Source organism: Hyperolius riggenbachi, chromosome 9 (genome assembly GCF_040937935.1).
Source record: "Hyperolius riggenbachi isolate aHypRig1 chromosome 9, aHypRig1.pri, whole genome shotgun sequence".
In the NCBI taxonomy this organism is placed as follows: domain Eukaryota; kingdom Metazoa; phylum Chordata; class Amphibia; order Anura; family Hyperoliidae; genus Hyperolius; species Hyperolius riggenbachi.
In genome coordinates, this window is record NC_090654.1 from 57734080 (window position 1) to 57754974 (window position 20895).

General features: G+C 44.7%; 1 protein-coding gene across 7 annotated transcripts in view; it reads right to left on the reverse strand.

The window, feature by feature from the left end:
* Positions 1-2591: 2591 nt before the first annotated feature.
* USF1 (upstream transcription factor 1) overlaps positions 2592-20895 on the reverse strand; it is a 33811-nt gene continuing 15507 nt past the window's right edge. For all 7 annotated transcript variants that reach the window (XM_068252851.1, XM_068252853.1, XM_068252855.1 and 4 more), the window contains 6 exons: positions 18732-18924; positions 18568-18655; positions 15974-16032; positions 12672-12766; positions 11415-11543; positions 2592-3287 (listed from right to left, as the gene is read on the reverse strand). In XM_068252851.1, coding sequence (XP_068108952.1) covers positions 3198-3287; positions 11415-11543; positions 12672-12766; positions 15974-16032; positions 18568-18655; positions 18732-18924 — 654 coding nt within the window. In that variant the 3' untranslated portion in view covers positions 2592-3197. The remainder of the gene's footprint in view (positions 3288-11414; positions 11544-12671; positions 12767-15973; positions 16033-18567; positions 18656-18731; positions 18925-20895) is intronic.

Consider the following 20895-nt stretch of genomic DNA (forward strand, 5'->3'; position numbering starts at 1 on the left):
AGGAAAAATCTCACAGCTCAAAGGGAAAGTGGAGAAGGCGAGGGGGAAGCGTGTGAGCCTTGGATTATGTCAGACTAAGAATGTTAACAAATGATGGGAATTAAAGAGGACTGCATTCAATGTTCCGGGTTTATTATGCTATTGAGCTAAACTTCTTCTCTTTTCTAATTTTTTTTTTATGTAACTCGTGCTACAACCGGGGAAAAAAAAAAAAAAAAAAAAAAAAAAGAAGAAGATGTACAGAACACAGTTGAACACCAACTAGTCTGTAACCCAATGTTTGGGAGGGTTTTGTCAATATTTTAAATAAAGTTTATACAAAAAAATAAATAAATCTCAGCCACTGTAGTAAACATTTAACCTGTATAAAGCTACTTTGATAACGCTGCAGGAAATCCAATGTTTATGTAAATAAGGGAACTATAACCCATTATATGTCAGTCTAGAGGCGGTATAATTAAAAATGGTTTCTTGCAGACTGGTATTATTGAAAACAGCAATCCCTGGAATAGCTATGAGTTTATGCACTTAAAGGGATACTGTAGGGGGGTCGGGGGAAAATAAGTTGAAGTTACCCAGAGCTTCTAATGGTCCCCTGCAGACATCCTGTGCCCACGCAGCCACTCACTGATGCTCTGGCCCCGCCTCCGGTTCACTTCTGGAATTTCAGACCTTTAAAGTCAGAAAACCACTGCGCCTGTGTTGCCGTGTCCTCGCTTCCCCTGATGTCACCAGGAGCACACGGCGCAGACACAGACCATACGGGGCCTGCGCAGTACACCCCTGGTGACATCAGCGGGAGTGAGGACACGGCAACGCAGGCGCAGTGGTTTTCTGACTTTAAAGTCAGAAATTCCAGAAGTGAACCGGAGGTGGGGCCATAGCATCAGTGAGTGGCTGCGTGGGCACAGGATGTCTGCGGGGGACCATTAGAAGCTCCGGGTAAGTTCAACTCATTTTCCCCCAACCCCCCTACAGTATCCCTTTAAGTTTAGTTCACAGCTCAAACTGCAATTGCTAGCCTTAGCGATTAATTTTACAAATCTATTTACAGAGCGATTTTTAAATGAATACTTTCAACTGATTTTCAGTACATACTGACCAAAAGTCCAGCGATTAGAAGAGATTTAGGGGAATGGAACAGTAAAAATGAATAACTGTAGGAGCAGCTTAAAGGGGAACTGAAGTAAGAGGTATACTGAGGCTGCCATATTTATTTCCTTTTAATCAATACCAGTTGCCTGGCAGCCCTGCTGGTCTATTTCTCTGCAGTAGTATCTGAATAACACCAGAAACAAGCATGCAGCTAGTCTTGTCGATCTGACTTTAAAGTCTGAAACACCTGATCTGCTGCATGCTTGTTCAAGGGCTATGGCTAATAGTATTAGAGGCAGAGGATCAGCAGGGCTGCCAGGCAACTGGAATTGCTTAAAAGGAAACATGGCAGCCTCCATATACCTCTCTCTTCAGTTCCCCTTTAAAGGACAAATGTAATGAGAGTGATATAGAGGCTGCCATATGCGTTTCCTTTTAAACAATACCGGTCGCCTGGCTATCCTGCTGATCTTCTGCCGCTAATACTTTTAGCCATACAGCAGATCAGGTGTTTTGGACATTGTCAGATGTGACAAGATTAGCTGCATACTTGTGTCTGGTGTTATTCAAACACTACTGCAGCCAAATAGATTAGCAGGGCTGTCAGGCAACTGATCCGCTACCCCCCCCCCCCCCCCCCCCCCCGGCCTCCTCCCCATACTCACCAACCGAACCTCCCGCGACATCTTGTACCTTTCTTGTTGCTCCTAGCGGCTTTCTGGCATCCTCTGTGCACGGAAGCTTGCATGTCACCTGACCCATGTCTGGTCATGTGACACACCAGGAGAGATGCCGGAAGCTGCAAAAAGCCCTCTAGGAACTACAGGAAGACTATAAGACGTTGCTGGAGGCTCGGTGAGTATTTTCCTGTCTGCAAACACCCCCCAAAAATAGTCCCCATTATCCCCTGAGGCATACCGGGTAGTTAAGATTTCTGATTGCCCGAGTTCCAGATATTGGGGGCTGTAGATTGGAACAATCGATCGAGTGCCCGTGTTGCGGTATCACTCTTTTCCAGATTCAATTATTGAGATCGAATTGGCCAGATATTGATTATCAGATGACTAACAACGATGGTCATTGGCAGGGATGAGTTCCGGATGAATTCCGAATGTGTTTCATTCGGAATTCATCTGGATAATTAATGCAGCTGAGCGAGTGAGGGGGGGGGGGGGGGGGGAGGTGGTTAAACTTACCTAGTGGCCGTTTTCTTTAACCCATCCCACACTGCGTTCCAAGCCGTGTCACGTGACTACCACTGCTTCTCCCTTCCGGATTGAAGGAGGAAGCATGGTGGTGACATGACACGGCTTGGAATACGCCGTGGGATGGATTAAAGTAAACGGCCACTGGGTAAGTTTAACCTCCCCTCACCCACCCGCTCAGCTGCATTAATTATCCAGATGAATTCCGATTGAAACCCACAGCTCATCCCTGCTACTGGATGGCTAAGTAAAGGATTACCCTGTAGGTAGGCCAGTCACCACACAGAGAGATAACCAAATTTTCCTTTATAGCTGAATAAACAGGAACAATTCACTTATATTAAGAAACTTTCCAAAACAAAGCAACAACTGATACGCATCAGTAGATGTGAATTGCGGGCAGCAGTCCGGAAACAGCCAGACATCCCACTGCTGCGGTGGAAGCCGTTTGCTGTAGAAAGGGTGTGGTTCTAGTTAGTTCATGTGACCATTACCAAGCAACGGCGGGAGCTGGGGACAGGGCTGGTATCTTGTCAGGAGACAAACGTCAGTTCTGGTCAGATTTACGCGGGATGAAAACAAAACACGGCAGGGTCTGTACAGCACATTGTAAGCCAGTAAAAATGCAATTCATGGGATTGGGAAGCACATGGGAAGGGGGGGAGGGGCAGGGAAAGGGTCCAAACAACAAGTACAAAAATCGGCAAATATACATTTCTACAAATCTTCCTGTGCTCATTGTCCTTGCCCCTCAGAAGGGATGACTGATATTTACAGGGAGGAGGGACACAGGTTGCAGAAGGCTGTCCCCAAAAAAAGAGAGGAAGGCGTTTCCGTGTAAACAAGGAAATCCTTGGTCCGCTGTGCAGCAACGTTTCCACCATCCGGTGTCTCTCCTCAGCGAGTGTCGTTCTTGATGATGATTTCCACGCCGTGATGTCGCAGCTGAGCTCGGATAAGGTGATTCTTGCTCTTCAGATCCTCTAACTGTGCAAAAAATAAAAGAAGAGACGTATTACCAGTCTTATTGGTCACCCATTGACCTCAATTAGTACCCCGTATTATTAACCATATCTATATATGGCAAAGTTCCCATTATTCAGAATTCAGGTAATGGGAAGTCTCAACTAACTGGCATGCCTGAGGGAATAATGGGGACTGTTTTTTGGGGGCTTTTTGGCAAGCTGTAAAATACTTACTGAGGTTCCAGCGACGTCTGGCAGCCTTCCAGTACCTCCTAGCGGCTCGGAGACTGTTCTCTGCCGCTGCGGGAGGCTTCGGAAGTTTTCAAGAGCCCAAGTGCTCCGAAGACAGGCCTGCTTCGTACTTCTCACGCACAAGTGCATGAAAATGGGTGCACTCCGGCTCCCGAAGCCTCCCACAGTGGTGGATTTGAACTGGGGAGCCAGCGCTGGAATGCGGGGACCGTGAGAGTAACAGGAAGGCTCTATAGGACCCAAAGTCTTCCCTCTCAGATATGCATTTTGTTTTTTTTTTCCCATGACAGTCTCTGGCCCCTTAAAGTGTAAATGTCGGGCATAAAATCAATTCTTTATTTTTATCTGGTAAACAAGTAATAAGGATGCTAACCAGGCAATCCAAAAGTTCAAAATCACTCAGTTTTCTTATCCATAAAACATTCCCCAGTTTCCGTGGCTCTTATTTGGTTCATCTGCCACACAAAGGAAGTTGCAGGGCATGCTGGGTTGTCCTTTTTTGCTTCTTTACTTTGCGCTCAGTCTTTACTAATGCATCCCGATTGGTTGATGCCTCTTTCCCTCCTGTTTTCCACTCCCACGCCTCTGTTCCTCTCTGATTGGCCAATATTTCTCTTGCTGAGACAATGCACTTTCTACTGCAGAGCTGGGTGGGAGTGCCTGAAGACTGGGAGGAGGGCGGGCAATACATACACAATCAGGCATAGGAGAGTAAGGGAGGAAATGACATCAGCATTGGCTTCAATATAGACAGTTAAGATGGAGAAGCCTAAGAAGGTATAGCACGTTGACAGTGCAATACCTATGTTATGTAAGTAAAGCAAGTATTATATGGCAAGTATTATATGTTTTGTTTTTTTCTGAGATAATATAGCAGCTCCTCTTTAAAGGGGAACTGAAGTAAGAGTTATACGGAGGCTGCCATATTTATTTATTTTTTAATCAATACCAGTTGCCTGGCAGCCCTGCTGGTCTATTTCTCTGCAGTAGTATCTGGATAACACCAGAAACAAGCATGCAGCTAGTCTTGTCAGATCTGACTTTAAAGTCTGAAACACCTGATTTGCTGCATGCTTGTTCAGGGGCTGTGGCTAATAGGATTAGAGGCAGAGGATCAGCAGGGCTGCCAGGCAACTGGTATTGCTTAAAAGTAAAACATGGCAGCCTCCATATACCTCTCCCTTCAGTTCCCCTTTAAGGACCAGAGATCACTGGTACTAAATACCATGGCTCATCGATGTCATGCTGCACGGAATCGCTGCCATCGCTGTTCACACGTTGCCCAAGCCCGCCCACTCTGCCATCTCTATGGCAGCAGAGCTCTGTGATCCGGTCAGGAGCTGTTTTCGGAGAGGAAAGTTAATGTACGCTCTACCCCCTAGTTAATCATACCAGTCGGTGCAGAATCTGGTAGGCCAGGCCAATCCACATGAGCAGGCGAAAGAGGATCCACAAACCAGACTTGACTGATGAAAAAATGATTGTTCTTTATTAGAAAATCCACAAGACAACGTGCAATAAGACCACAGGATCAACTGACGCGTATCGGGCCTACAATCTGCCCTTCGTCATAGTTAAAGTGATGCTGTTAAGGAGAAGGCTTTATATAGGTGAGAGGAGAAAAGACTCCACCCTACACCTCCAACAGTCAGCTCCTTAAAGAGAATCTGTATTGTTAAAAATCGCACAAAAGTAAACATACCAGTGCGTTAGGGGACATCTCCTATTACCCTCTGTCACAATTTTGCCGCTCCTCGCCGCATTAAAAGTGGTTAAAAACAGTTTTAAAAAGTTTGTTTATAAACAAACAAAATGGCCACCAAAACAGGAAGTAGGTTGATGTACAGTATGTCCACACATAGAAAATACATCCATACACAAGCAGGCTGTATACACCATTCCTTTTGAATCTCAATAGATCATTTGTGTGTTTCTTTCCCCCTGCAGCTATCTTCCACTGAAGTGTCAGGCTGTTTCTTCCTGCAGAGTGCAGACAGCTCTGCCTGTATGTAATTCCTCAGTATGTGAAAGCCCAGCCAGCTCAGAGGAGGATTTATCCAGCTTGTAAAAGAAAAGAGAGAAGCTGCCCTAATCTAAATAATACACAGGCAGTGTGCAGAGGGGGGCCTGGAGGGGGAAGATGCATCACAGAATCACAACAGTGAAGAACTTGGCAGCCTTCCAGACACAGGCTGACAAGTCTGACAAGAGAGAGATAAGTTGATTTATTACAGAGACTGTTATAGTAGAAAGTGCTGCAGTAAGCCAGAACACATTAGAATAGATTTTGGAACTTGTAGGATGATAAAAAACAGGATGCAATTTTTGTTACGGAGTCTCTTTAAAGGAACATTACACACAATAGTGTACATATAGACCATTGTTCAATATACAAAAACTGTACAAAAAATATATTATACAATAAGAGCAACGATGAATATTTAAAGTAATGTTAAAAAAGTCACCACTGGAAGAGGATGATGAAAGATCAGTCTGATCGAAATAGCAAGTATCAAGCATATAGGAGGAGGAAACAGCAGGTTGGCATGGGATACTGGCATACATATACAAAAACTGTAACAAGAATAAAACAGTCTGGAAAGTATTAGTATATATAAACCAGATTTAAATCCCACCGCATATTTAAGCCATTGTGAGTGAGAGTGCCCATTCTGTGAATCCAGTAGGCTTCGCGTCTTAATAATAGCCTCTGAATATCACCCCCTCTGGTTGGACAACTAATCCGTTCAACACCATGAAAACTAAATGAGGACAAGTCCCCTTTGTGTATATTCTCAAAATGTTTGGAAACTGACAATTTACAGAAAGTTTTCCAGTTAGTGCCACAATAATGCTCAGCTATACGTGCTCTTAGGTTACGAGTTGTGCACCCCACGTATTGAATTCGGCAAGATGTGCATGAAATCACATATATAGTATATTTGGTAGTGCAATTAACGTACTGTTTGATAGGAACATTTTGGTTAGCTGAAAAAGAAAAAACACAGAGGTACCACGTTTGTGACGATGACAATAATTGCAGGTTGAGAATCCGCAGGGGTAGGAGCCTGTAGTAGCAAGCCATGTAGGATTACTAGTCGAGGATGGAGACCAAAAAAGACTAGGGGAAAAGATTGATCCCAGGGTGCGTGACTTTTTTTTAGCAGAGAAACGGCACCCCTATCTAGGATCTCCTTAAGTTTGGAATCTAAATGCAGCACCGGAAGATATTTTCTTACAATTTGTAATTTTTGTATACTCCAGGCTGTATTCTGTGACAGAAGTCACATTCTCTCCTCCAGTTCCACCTCAAAGTTCAGATCGAGGTCTCCTGGTTCCCCTGAGATGTCCCAACTCCAATTGTTTGTGTGTATATCCCCTTTGTCTCAATCTTTCCTCAACTTGATTGCATTCATGCTCCAGCTCGTTTGGGTCAGAGCAGCTACGAACAGCTCTAGTAAATTCTCCCGTGGGGATCGCATTTATAGTATGTCTGGGATGGCAGGAATTTGCAAGGAGAATGGAGTTGCCTGCTGTGGGTTTTCGATAGGTGGCGTAGAGACTGTATGGGATTGTGGATCACCGAACAAAGTCAAAAGTAAATAATCAATGTTTGCATCATCCAAATTCATAATGAACTTTAGATTGAGATTGTTGCAATTGATGTACTCCAAGAACTCCACAAGAAGGCCCCGGAGGACCCCCACAGCAACAATAAATCACCTATTAACCTACCATACCACACGGTATGGGAGGCAAAGGAGTTGTCATCTCCAAAAATGCGGAGCTCCTCCCACCACCCCCCATGTATGGGTTGGCAAGGGAATGAGAAAACTTTGCCCCATGGAAGCTCCGCACTTCTGGAGATAAAACCCAGAATCAAACATAAAATAATTATGTGCTAATACATGCGGGATAGAAGAATATAAAGATGTGACATCCAAGGTCACCCATGAGAAATTGCCATCCCACACAAATTCCTTGAAACTGGAAAGAACATGACGAGTATCTTGTAGGTACCCAGGGAGTCTAGACACAAGGGGCTGCAGATGCGCATTGACCCACTCGCCTAGGCGCTCCCCTGCGCCGGGCTTGTGGATCTTGGGTAGATGGTGGAAAACGGGCGCAAGGGGTGCAAAGAGCACAAAAATTACTCTACCTGCCTACACTGGACACCCACGTTCTGCCCAAACTCCAACAGCCCCCGAAGATCACTAAGGAAAACCTGTGTAGGATCCCAGAGTAAAGGCGGACACACATCCACAAGCTGTCTAATGCTGGGCATACACGGATGGATTGTTATCAATCGAGCCGCTGATGGCTCGATTGATAATTTCCGACAGGTCTAATACCCCGCCGGATCAATTCTGCGCTCGATCCCCGCGGGCGGACAATGGGAAGAAAATGAGCGGAAGAGAAGGAGCGCCCACGGGGACGAGCAGGAATCGATCCGGGCGACCGCGGGGATCTGGCGGGAGTCAACTCGGCGGCAGCCGGGTCGACTCGTGTATTCCCAGCATAAGGGCTTCAGTCAGATAGTCAGAGGCGTCCAGGACTACAACCACACCTCCCTTGTTGGCCGAGCGTATTCCAATCTCAGCATTGCTCTGTAGAGAATTAAATGCCTGACGCTCTGAGACCGAGAGGTCGGACGGAGCCCTGGACGCCCTAGACAATGCCATCAACTCTTTCTCAATAAGGTCCTGAAAGGTATCGATCTCAGGAGACCTAGCATTAACTGGGTAAAAAGGAAGGATTAGAGACTAATAGGAACCACCTGGTCAAGGCCCACCCCAGGAGCAACCCTCTCGTCCAAGCTAAACGAGTCCTAATGCTAAACGAGTCCTAATGTCACGGAAAGAGGGAACATCCTCTATTGTATTCCAGGACAAGGACTGTGGCATGCAGGAATCCGATGCGTCAGGGTCATCCACAAAAAAATGCTTTCTGACTACCAGATTTCTGACAAATTTGTTATGATCTAAAATGGTAGGAAACAAATCAAAATGGTTGGAGGGGGCAAAAGATAGGCCCCTAGACAATGCACTAGTTTCATCTGCAGAGAGAGAGTATTTAGAAATAGTGACAACATTATGAATAATGGGATTAGAGTTCAATGCTGGGTGGTTTTGCAACTTTCTGTGCTTACGCCCTGCTCTCCGGATGCAACTTTTTTGTGTTTCCGTCTTTTGATTTTGGTTGTTCTCTTTGGAGTTCTGTAATATGAGGTGGGAGAAATGGGAACCCCGGAAGTTTGAAGTACCGGAGGGACCCCATGGTAGGGCTGCACGATTTTGGGTAAAAATTGAAATTGTGATTTTTCTGTCAGAAATTGTGATTTCGATTTTGTTCACGATTTTTTCCAAAACAAGCTTTAGCTTGTCCTAGTGTACAGTGTCGTGCGCAGCGGGTTTGGGGGGGGGGGGGGAAGAGGACTGGGGTGCAGCGGCATAGCTAGCATAGTAGCCCCAATATAGGGAGTTTAGTTGCCCCAGTGTGGCTAGTATAGTGCTCCAGTATAGCTAGCATAGTGCCCCAGTATAGTTAGTATAGCGTCTCAGTATAGATAGTATAGTGCCTGGCAGTATGGGTAGGTAGTGCCTCAGTATAGCTAGTATAGTGCCCAGTATGGGTAGGTAGTGCCACAGTATAGCTCGTAAAGTGCCCAGTACAGGTAGGTAGTGCCCCAGTATAGCTAGTATAGTGCCCAGTATGGGTAGGTAATGCCCCAGTATAACTAGTATAGTGCCCAGTATGGGTAGGTAGTGCCCCAGTATAGTTAGTATAGTGCCGAGTATGGGTAGGTAGTGCCCCAGTATAGTTAGTATAGTGCCCCAGTTTAGTGCCCAGTATGGGTAGGTAGTGCCCCAGTATAGTTAGTATAGTGCCCCAGTGTAGCTAGTATAGTGCCCACTATGGGTAGGTAGTGCGCCAGTATAGCTAGTAAAGTGCCCCAGTATAGCTAGTATAGTGCCCAGTATGAATGGGTAGTGCCCCAGTACAGCTAGTAAAGTGCGCAGTATAGGTAGGTATGCTGTTGCGGCCATGCCCACGCCTGGCCATGATCCGCTTACCACAGCCGCTGCGCCGTGCCACAGAAGCAGTGCATAATTATGATGTTGTTGTATTAAGGAGCAAAGCATTCCAGGAGCAGCACATCCGCTTAAAAATTTGAACCTTTAATATGTTTCTTGGTAAAAAACACACACATTTCAATGGTATTCAACGGCTAAAAAAGATATTTCCAAAATTACAAACAAAAGATACTTAGCAGGTCACTGCAGGTTTAGGAGGTGCGGAGGTGAAGTCGACGGCCGTTTCGCCCTGCAATTAGGGCTTTCTCGAGACAGCGGATGTGCTGCTCCTGGAATGCTTTGCTCCTTAATACAACTGTATGATATTTCTTGTTTGATTCTGGATGTTGCACCATCTTATCTGTTTATGGTACACGGCTGACTTTTATTGAGTGTACTCGCCACACTATTTTCTTTTTGCTACAACATAATTATGATGTTAATGAGCCCGGCAGCGGGGGGTGGAGAGTTCAGTTCAGAGCGGCACACAGCTTCTCCAATCGCTGGATACCGATGGTATGACGGCAGCGGTAGGCGGAGCTGTACTAGAGCGTACAGCTCCGCCTACTGCCTCTGTCATTCCATTGCTATCCAGCGATTGGAGAAGCTGTGTGCCGCTCTGTACTGAACTCTCCACCCCCCGCTGCCCGGCTCATTAACATCAGTAAATATGCACTGCTTCTGTGGCTCGGCACAGCGGCTGCGGTAGGCGGATCATGGCCATGCGGCCAAGCACTAAAGACCGAAAACCGCCGGATCCAGACGATCCCAAAATCTTCACAGGAACCGCGGTTTCGGTTTAAAACCGAGAAATCGTGCAGCCCTACCCCATGGGATTGGTACTATTGGTATAGATGGATGTAAAGTATTGCGATTAATCTCTGACACCTCAGAGGTGTCAGACTTAAGACCCCAAATTATCTGGGGAACTAAAGCTCACAATCTTTTTAGGGATACATTTCTTAAGAATAGACTTAGGTGACCTATGGAATGATTCCCATCTTCCCCAAACAAACGACATTGCGGCTGTAATCGTTAGTATCTCTCAAGAATTTTTCACGCTTGGTTTCCATGATAATAGTCTCCAATTTGTTAATATTTTTGAGTTTGGAGTTCAACTCATCACGGAATTTGTGTGGGATGGCAATTTCTCATGGGTGACCTTGGATGTCACATCTTTATATTCTTCCTTTCCGCAGGAATTAGCACTAGAGGCTATTGAGTTCCATCTCAATAAGTATTCGTCCTTTGACGTCTCCTTACAGGCTTTCCTTTTGAGGGCCGTGGAGTACCTCCTCACACAATTTATTTTAACTATGACCAAGGGCAGATTGTAGGCCCGATACGCGTCAGTTGATCCTGTGGCTTTATTGCACTTTGTCTTGTGGATTTTCTAATAAAGAACAGTAATTTTTCCATCAGCCAAGTCTGGTTTGCGGATCCTCTTTCGCTTGCTCAGGAGCTGATTTCATTGGCTCCTCACCAAGGGATTAAGGGGTCAAGAACCAATTAAATCGGCTCCTGACCAGCTCACAGAGCTCGGCCGCCATTCGAACAGCAGGGCGAGAGATCGACGCGATCAGCGGTAGGGAAGTTGAAATCTACGTCCAGTCAGATGTAAACAGCCAGAAACTGGACACAGATTTCAATGAACGTGGTCCGGAAGCAGTTAAAAAAGCTCTTGCAGGGTGACCCAGTCCTCATTTCGGGATAATTTGTTCAGCACTGCTCAGAAATCATGTGATCACTGATATCACCCTGCAATAGGATCATGTGATAAGAGACATCTTCTATTCCCACTTTTCACGTGTAGCGACACCTACCTGTTGGCGGAGGTGGTCATTATCCACCTGCAGCTGCTCCAGGGTCTGCAGGTCCTCAGCCAGACGCAAGTTGCCTTGGCGCAGCTCCTGGATGTAGTCGCAGGCTTTGGAAAGGATGCCACCTTTACTCTGCCAGATAACAGGATTAGTTATTGTGAGTACTGTATACAGAAAACGACAGCTAGATTGTGTTTAATTTTGTAGCCACCCCACCCAGTCTTAGGGCTGGTTCAGACGGACGCTTGCGGAGCGTTTACCGCAAGCGGTCGGAACGTCGCGGTTAACGCTCCCATTCAAGTGAATGGGAGCGTTTACACTGATCTTTTGCGCGCATTTACACGAACGCGGCGTTCGGGTCCCGATTTTTGCTAGCGTTCGTGCTGCCCCTGGAAGCAACATGTAGCTTCCAGGGGGCGGCCAACCGCGCCGTGTGACACAGCTGTCCCCCTGGGACACTAGAGAGCGATCGGTTCTCATAGGCAGAAGCTTATGACAGCTGATCGCCAGGATTGGCTGGCTGGGGGGAGGGAGGGGCTTGCAAAAAAAAATAAATAAATACATAAACAGTGACAAATGTGAGTATGGAGGAGGAGGCACACCTTCCAAGGTTCAGTTGGATGTGCCAAGGCTGTCCTGGAACCAGCCGGATGTAGACGTAGCAAAGGATTAAGCCGGCACCATCCACTTCAGAAATGCTCTTTTATTGAAATTGCAGCATAGTAGACTGTCACACTGAGTGCGCCGTTTCGAGATTTCTCTCTTTTTCAAGCATGTGACAGACCACATATCACATGCTTGAAAAAGAGAGACATCTGAAAACGGCGCGCCTTTGCTACCTAAACAGTGAAAAATACGAAAATAATGATACAAATATTTATATATAAAAAAAATAAACACTGGGGGGGGGGGGGGGGGGGGGGGGAATCAAAGAGCTCTGTTGGTGGGGAGAAAATGTGTGTGTGTGGGGGAAAATCACTAGTGTGCTGTGTTCTTTAGGAAGGTTTAGCACTGTGGTCCTGAAGTGATTACAGTAGTGGTGGCGGCGACCAGCACGCGCAGGGAGAGGGCTCAGAATGCCACCTCTGGCACACGTGCCATAGATTCGCCACCACTGCTATAGGCTGACACAGCTTTTTGGGACCATTCCGTTTCCTCCCTGGAAATAAAGGTAGCGTGAAGAAAATGCCTGCCGATATGTCACATGGGCACTGTACACGAAACGGTCTAACCAGCAAAGTTCCTGGTTCTATGTCGTACCTGCCCAGACTTCGTGCTCTCCATGGAACAATCAGGGATGATCTTGGAAAGCTGAACAATCCAGTTATTAATCTTATCCCGCCGGCGGCGTTCCACTGAGAACACAGAAGAAAAAAGGTTTACCAAACACATTCTGCCAATGTTGACTTAAAGGAGTTGTCAGGCAAGAAAAAAAAAAAAAAAAGTGTTTCACTTACCTGGGGCTTCTACCAGCCCCAAGCAGCCATCCTCTGCCCTCGTAGTCACTTACTGCTGCTCCAGTCCCCCGCCGCCAGCTAGTTTAGTTTTTGCTGACCTCGGAGGTCGGCAGGCCACATTGCGTACGTTTTTACGCATTCCCGCTGGTGCAGGAACATTAACACATACATTTTTACGTGTTAGTGGTAAAACTCGTAAATTGTGCTAGGAAACATGAACTGCTGTATATATTACCTCAAAAGTACCATAGAAATGTGTAACTATATTGTCACGTAGGACTCCAGACAAATGAATTATGACAAGATCACTGTTTACCTAAAACTTATTCTAGATTTGAAAAGACTGATAGGAATAGATAGTGATTAGACTGGTGAGGTGAACTGGAAATTAACGGGTATCATACCAGGGAGATGAAGAGAACTACATTTAGACTGGTGAGTTGAAGAAAGAAAGAGAATGGGCTTTGCTCGTATCACAAGAGTGAAAGCTGAAAGAATGGAGTGCACTTACATAGGTGAGATCGAGGGAATTGGTTGGGGATTACTAGTGTTGGTACTCAAATTCGTAACAGTAAATTCGAACACCTGAATACTCCCGACCACCGCTGTTCAGCATCCGAACCCATGGACAGGGTCAGGAAAAGTTCACTCCGCTGCATTTTACTTCACGTCCCTCTGATGCTGCCTCCCTCCAAACTGGGAGGAGGAAGTATGGGACTCACATGAAGCGCAACGTGGCACGCAGGGCAGTGACCTCCTCCTGACCCTGACAGTTAACCCTTCGCACACTCACATGCAAATATGTCCATACAAATGCTTTCACAGAAAATCAATCATCCAGGAACCACTGCTATCCCTACAGCTAAGTTAAAGGATACCACAACTGAAATGTGACATAATGAGATAGACATGTGTATGTACAGTGCCTAGCACACAAATAACTATGCTGTGTTCCTTTTTTTCTTTCTCTGCCTGAAAGAGGTAAATATCAGGTATGTAAGTGGCTGACTCAGTCCTGACTCAGACAGGAAGTGACTACAGTGTGACCCTCACTGATAAGAAATTCCAACTATAAAACACTTTCCTAGCAGAAAATGGCTTCTGAGAGCAAGAAAGAGGTAAAAAAGGGGAATTTCTTATCAGTGAGGGTCACACTGTAGTCACTTCCTGTCTAAGTCAGGACTGAGTCAGCCACTTACATACCTGATATGTAACTCTTTCAGGCAGAGAAAGAAAAAAAGGAACACAGCATAGTTATCTGTGTGCTAGGCACTGTACATACACATGTCTATCTCATTATGTCACATTTCAGTTGTGGTATCCTTTAATAGCAAAGTACAAAAGAATACATTATCGAGCGTAGTCACCTACGCTGTGCAAATGTACCCCAATATTCGAAGGTGTTCTAACTCTGGCCCTGTAACATGCATAGTGCAGATATGCAAACATTTATTGCATCAAACCTATGTAAAGATTAGTAGCACACATCCTGACGTCCTCTCCTGGGACAGACAGTGCATCAAGCTAATCCCACAAGGGAGCTAAAGTAATGTATCCATGTGCACCCTGCACACACCAGCATAAGCGGTGTGCATGCTGACAATGGTCAGATGGGGAAAGAGGGAGTGCACCGGATTAACCCCGGCCACAAGGGTAAGTTACAAGAAAAAACACATCAATCCAGGCACATTGCCTCAAGTTAGCACATTTAAATAACTTGTTAAAGGGGCACTATGGAGACAAATTGTAAAATTTAATATAAGTGCAAACATAGACAAATAAGTTTTTTGCAGAGTAAAATAGCATAAAATCACTTTTCTCCTATGTTGCTGTCACTTATAGTAAGTAGTAGAAATCAGACAGAAGCGAAAGGTTTTGGACTAGTTCATCTCTTCATGGTGGGATTCTCAGGGATTTGTTTATTTTCAAAAGCACTTAGTGAATGGCAGTTTCTCTGTCCAACTGCCAAAAAACTGTGTAGCGAGCCGGGAGACTGGCTAGCATCATTGTTTAAATCCTTTTCAGGGAATATCTTTATAAAGAATAAAAGCCTTGCTGAGAAACCCCTATGAAGAGATGGTCTAGTCCAAAACCGGTCGCTTCTGTCAGATCTCTGCTACCTACTGTAAGTGACAGCAACATAGGAGAAAAGTAATTTATGGCTCATTTTACTCTGGAAAAAACACACTTCTTATTTGTATATGTTTGCACATATTTTAAATGTTAAAATTGTTCGCCATAGTGCACCTTTAAGGAGGTTTTAAAGGAATGGTGGCCAGCAAAATGTCATAAAGTTAACCAGTGTGAAGGATTAATTGTCTTTGCTATTTTTCTGGCCACACCCCCTTTGGCACCTCCCTAACAACTTATTTAAAGGACTACCGAGGCGAACGATTATAATCTATTTTTACTCACCTGGGGCTTTATCCAGCTGCTAGCAGCCATTTCACTCCCTCGCCACAGCTCCGGTCCTCCTTGGTGTCCTCGTGGCTGCCCCTAACAATAGGCGACCCCCCGGGGGGGTCGTCTTTCTGCGTCACAGTATGTGATAGATGAAGTGGCTGCTTAGGAGCGTGTGTAGGTGCAGAAGAGATTACCCGCCGACGGGTCGCCACTCTGCTTGGGTGGCCAGCGGGACTGGAGCTGCGGCAAGGGACTGAAATGGCTGCTAGGGGCTGGAAGAAGCACCAGTTGAATCAAAATAGATCATCATCAGCATTCACCTCCTGATTCATTTAAATGTCCTAACTTGAGGCAATGTATCTGGATTTGTGTTTTTTTCCTCCTGACCCTAACTACTAATTCGGATTCTGAACAGTGGTGGTCAGGAGAATTTGAATGTTCAAATACAATATACTGAATTTGAGTACCAACACTAGTGATTAGGCCAGTATAAGACAAAGTTGGGCGGGAATGGACAGTGATCAGACTGTAGGGAAACATTACTGTGATCAGAAACACTTTGCAGCTGGTGACCACATAGACTGGCATCACTTTCTGTATGGTCAGAACATGCAGAGAGCCACAAGAACATTCCAGAAAAGATGGAGAAGAGCTCACAAGAGCCACTTACTGGTAACTGAGAAGCAGCCAAATTCTACGAACCTTCATTGTGTTGTGCTCTCCGCTTCTCATCCCGTGTGGTGCGTGGACCATCCGATTTCCTGATCAGTGAACAAACGCGTTATTCCAGAGAACAGAACGCAACACTAGTAATGACAGCAAACAGTCTGAAATCTTGGTGAAGCATAATGAATATCAGAACTCATGGCTTACATCACTAGATAATGTGCTGCATCTATTTTCCAAAACTGGGATAGTGACCAATTTCTCTATATGGTTTCTGCTTACATGATGGAAACAGTGAGAGGTGATGCACACCATTTGCAGGTACAAGTGCTAATTAAAGAGACTAACACAATGTTCAGCCTTATTTCTTCTATCCTATAAGTATCGATACCTGTTCTAATGTGGTCTGGCTCACAGCAGCCTTTTCTAGTTGCACTGTCTCTGTAATATAGCTAATATTTTCTTTGTCAATCGAGGAATGCACTGCCTCTGCTGTGATAAGGGGAAGTTATGCACACCTCCTCCACGCCCCCCGCAGGCTCTGTGTGTGTGCTTTGTTTATTAGTCACAGACAGCTCTCAATTTCAGCATGTCTGAGGGGAAAGGGAGCTTCCCATGCTGAGAAACTGAGAATCCCTGACTGGAGTTCACTATGTAATAAAAACTTGTAGTATACAGTGTACTGTAACACAGTTAAGATAATATATATATATATATATATATATATATATATATATATATATATATATATATATATATATATATATATATATATATATATATATATATATATATATATATATATATATATACACACACACACACACACACACATATATATTATACACATAAATACATTTTAGCGGCCATGTTTTTGGTTTGTAAACACTGAAGCCAGGATCACGGTGGGAGCGGCAGAAATGGCAAAGACGGATCCAGGAGATCACAGTGACTTGATTGGTATGTGTTTTTTTTAATTGTACAAATTGGACAGTACAGATTCTCTTTAAAGGACACCTAAAGTGAGAGGAATATGGAGGCTGCCATATTTATTTCCTTCCTTTAACCATTTCTGCCGCCCGGACGTGAAGCTCACGTCCGGGCGGCTGCTCTGCTGCGCTCCTGCGCATGATCGGGCCCCCGTGGTGTCCCCCAGTAGCCCTGGGATCAGTGAACGGGTACATGGTTCCCGATCACCGATCCCTGTCCCCAGCAGAAAAACCGAAGCGCTCTTACTAGAGGCTTCAGTCTTTCTGCACGTAAAAATTTCCGCATCCTCCTAATACGTCCGCGTAGAGAGAAGCACAAGGAGGGAAAAAAAATTCAAGGTGGCCATCTTGTGGCCAAATAGTAAAACTACAGGTACATATTTTTTACATTACAATTTACACATATAACATTAAAATTTAACTATTTATTTCCTACAACAAAATATTACCCAAATAAAATTTTTAATGGAAAAAAAAATACAATCAAAAAATAAATAAATAAATAAAAGACAGTTACCTAAGGGTCTGAACTTTTTTAATATGCATTTGAAGGGGGTATACTACGAACATTTTTTAAATTATAAGCTTGTAAATAGTGATGGACGCAAAATGGAAAAAATGCACCTTTATTTCCAAATAAAATATTGGCGCCATACATTGTGATAGGGACAAAATTTAAATGGTGTCATAACTGAGACAAACAGGCAAATAAAATACATACGTTTTAATTATGGTAGCGTGGATTATTTTAAAGTTATAATGGCCGAAAACTGAGAAATGAATTATTTCCTTATAAATCCTGTTAAAATGCATTTATAAAAAGAAGAATTCTTAGCAATATGTACCACCCAAAGAAAGCCTTAATTAGTTTTATTTTTCATAACATTGCATCATACTCTAATATTTGCAGTTTACACGCTACACTCAGCATTCTAAATGATTTTACAGAGCAGGCCAGTGAATTTTTGAACTGTTCTCTGTAGAAAGAAAAAACAATACCGTGCCACACACTTGAAATAACAAGCTTCAGAAGACAGAGCTCTCTGCGACTTTGAAAGTCGTGGAGCTCAATAGCTCTTTTGCATAGATAACTGAAGTTTCTTAACTCTATCTGTACTGGAAACAATATTAGACTTATGTCTCTGCTCCTAATGTTTTATTTCTAAGCTGTACTATACATACAAATCATATCATAATTTTTTTATGCTTCAGTGTCTCCTTAAGCAATAGCAGTTGCCTGGCTGTCCTGCTGACCATCTGCCTCTAATACTTCTAGCCATAGACCCTGGACAAGTATGCAGCAGTTTAGGGATTTCTGAAACTATTGTCAGATCTGACAAGATTAGCCTCATGCTTGTTTCTGGTGCAATTCAGACACTACTGCAGCCCAATAGACAAGCAGGGCTGTCAGGCAACTGGTATTGTTTAAAAGGAAATAAATATGGCAGCCTCCATATACTTCTAGATTTCAAACTACACCCACAATATTTGACCATTCACAACAGTTCATCCTGTAGAAGATGCTGCGATTGTGAAACCGTTCCCTATAAGGTTTCCTGCTGGATCCCCAAAACTTGACTAGCATCCAATGACCTGCGCTTCACAAGGCTAAGTGACAGGAGAGGGCCAATTTAGACTTACGGTGAATAGGGATGTGTTCTGGGAGCAATGGAGCGTTGAGTACCTCCTTGAAGGACATCCTGAGGGGACATCATAACAAAAAACTGACCTGTGGATGGAGTGAGGTGAGTTAGGGAGCAGAACAGACAGAAAGATTTACAGAATCCGTTTTACAATATGGGCACCTGTGGAGGCCGCTTGTCCCAGCAGAGCATCACTGTTCTGTGTGGTCACCACAGTGGTCGCTGTAGCCCCGTTGCCCACGGTTGTGCTGGTGTCTGCCACCGCCGTGGTAGGGAAGTAGGTATAATGGGTTTCTGTAGTTGAAGCATCTGTATCACCTGCATCATCGCTGGTGAACGCCCCCTGGATGACAGCCTGGAGAGAGAAGAGGGGTCACTTTGTTACACATCACATACAGTGGCTTGCAAAAGTATTCGGCCCCCTTGAAGTTTTCCACTTTGTCACATTACTGCCACAAACATGCATCAATTTTATTGGAATTCCACGTGAAAGACCAATACAAAGTGGTGTACACGTGAGAAGTGGAACGAAAATCATACATGATTCCAAACATTTTTTTACAAATAAATAACTGCAAAATGTACTGCGGTTGGGATCTACCATGAAGTCCTCTGCGATCTACCGGTAGATCGCAATCTACCTAATGGGCATCCCTGGCCTATAGGCTCCTGATATGTCAATCCAGCCCTGTACACAGCCAACCTAGTTAACACTACAATTACATGTAATAACTTAAAAACAACACACACACACACACACACACACACACACACACACACACACACACACACACACACACACACACACACACACACACACACACACACACACACACACACACACACACACACACACACACTAAAGATTGCATTGAGATGCAAATAATTTTGACTTGCATACGGATTTCATGCACATCATATGCAGCTTGAAAATGGAGCAATCAGATTCACATCCTGCATGCAAGTCAACGGGACTTGCATCTTTGGACATCACACATGCAACCACTATTGAGAAGCGTAACATTCTCTGCCAATAAGCGGAATAGCACCACCCAGAGGAAGAAATTGGAATGACCAAATCACAGGTTCTAGCAGCTGATCTAGTTAGCAGTTGGCATAAGCACCAGGGGCATAACTAGAAGTCCCCGGGCCCCCCTGCAAGAATTTGAGCGGGGCCCCCCACCCCCACCCTGGGGCTCGCTCATGGCCGTTTAGGGGCAGCAGGAGGGGTCGCAGCATAAGGGGAGAGCTTTGCACATCAGCGGGGAAGGGGGAGGGGGGGGGGGAACAGTCCCCCCCTCCCTCACCTCAGGCTCTCCCCTCTGCGCTCCCCCTCCTGCATCTATCTAAGCATCACCAGTCTCCGATCTGCAAGGGCTTCACATTAATTCCTGTTATAACTGTCCCCCCTCCCCACTGATGTGCAAAGCTGTCCCCTCATGCTGCAACCTCTCCTGCCCCCCCAAAATGGCCATGATCGGGCCCTCCGTGGGAGCAGGAGCTGCTTCCCCTATTGTTACACCAGTGATAGGCACCATTTCCACATCGCATTATTATAATTCGCATTAGCACTAAAAGCAATGCAATTTGAATGAAATAGTTTCCACTTAACTTTTTTTGTAGTCCTTTCCGAAAAAAAAGAAAAGAATTGGATAGCTTGCTACACATTTTTACACCACCCGTTTCCCATGTAATGATTGTCAATTATGTTAATGCATGCAAAAAACTTGCATACAAAAATGCTAGAATTTGCATTTAGAAATCTCATAGGAGAAAATGATAATATCCTTGTGAAAACGGGGCTTTAAAGCACATGGGTGCTCCTAACGCCAGAAAATGCATCAAACAAACTTCTCCCTAAGGGAGGCTCCTCGCTGTTCAGTATCAGTTCAGGTTTTATTTTTGTTAAAATAAACTATTTACCAGATGTCTAGCTTCCGTCCGTAGCCCGCCCACTAAAGGAAGAGGTCATGGGTGCTTCTCCAGGATCAATCAAAAAAGCGCCTGTGAACTCTCCTGCTAGAGGGTGGGGCTACGGTCGGAAGCCGGACACTGGTAAGTATAATTAAGTTAAAATTCAAATCGCTTGGCCCCTTAATCACTGCAAAATCGCTTATCAAACCGATTTTGCAGCGCTACTATACACAGAATTTAGCTGCATGTTCTGCGACTGTGACAACCCCGATTGTGATTAAAATACATTGGAAAAGCTTTTGCATAATCACTGGCAATCCCAAAATGCTGCCAAAAATGCCCTAGTGGGTCTCAGCTCTTACTGTTCAACAATTTGCCAGTCTCCTTCCCCCTCCCAGGTGATGCCAATTAG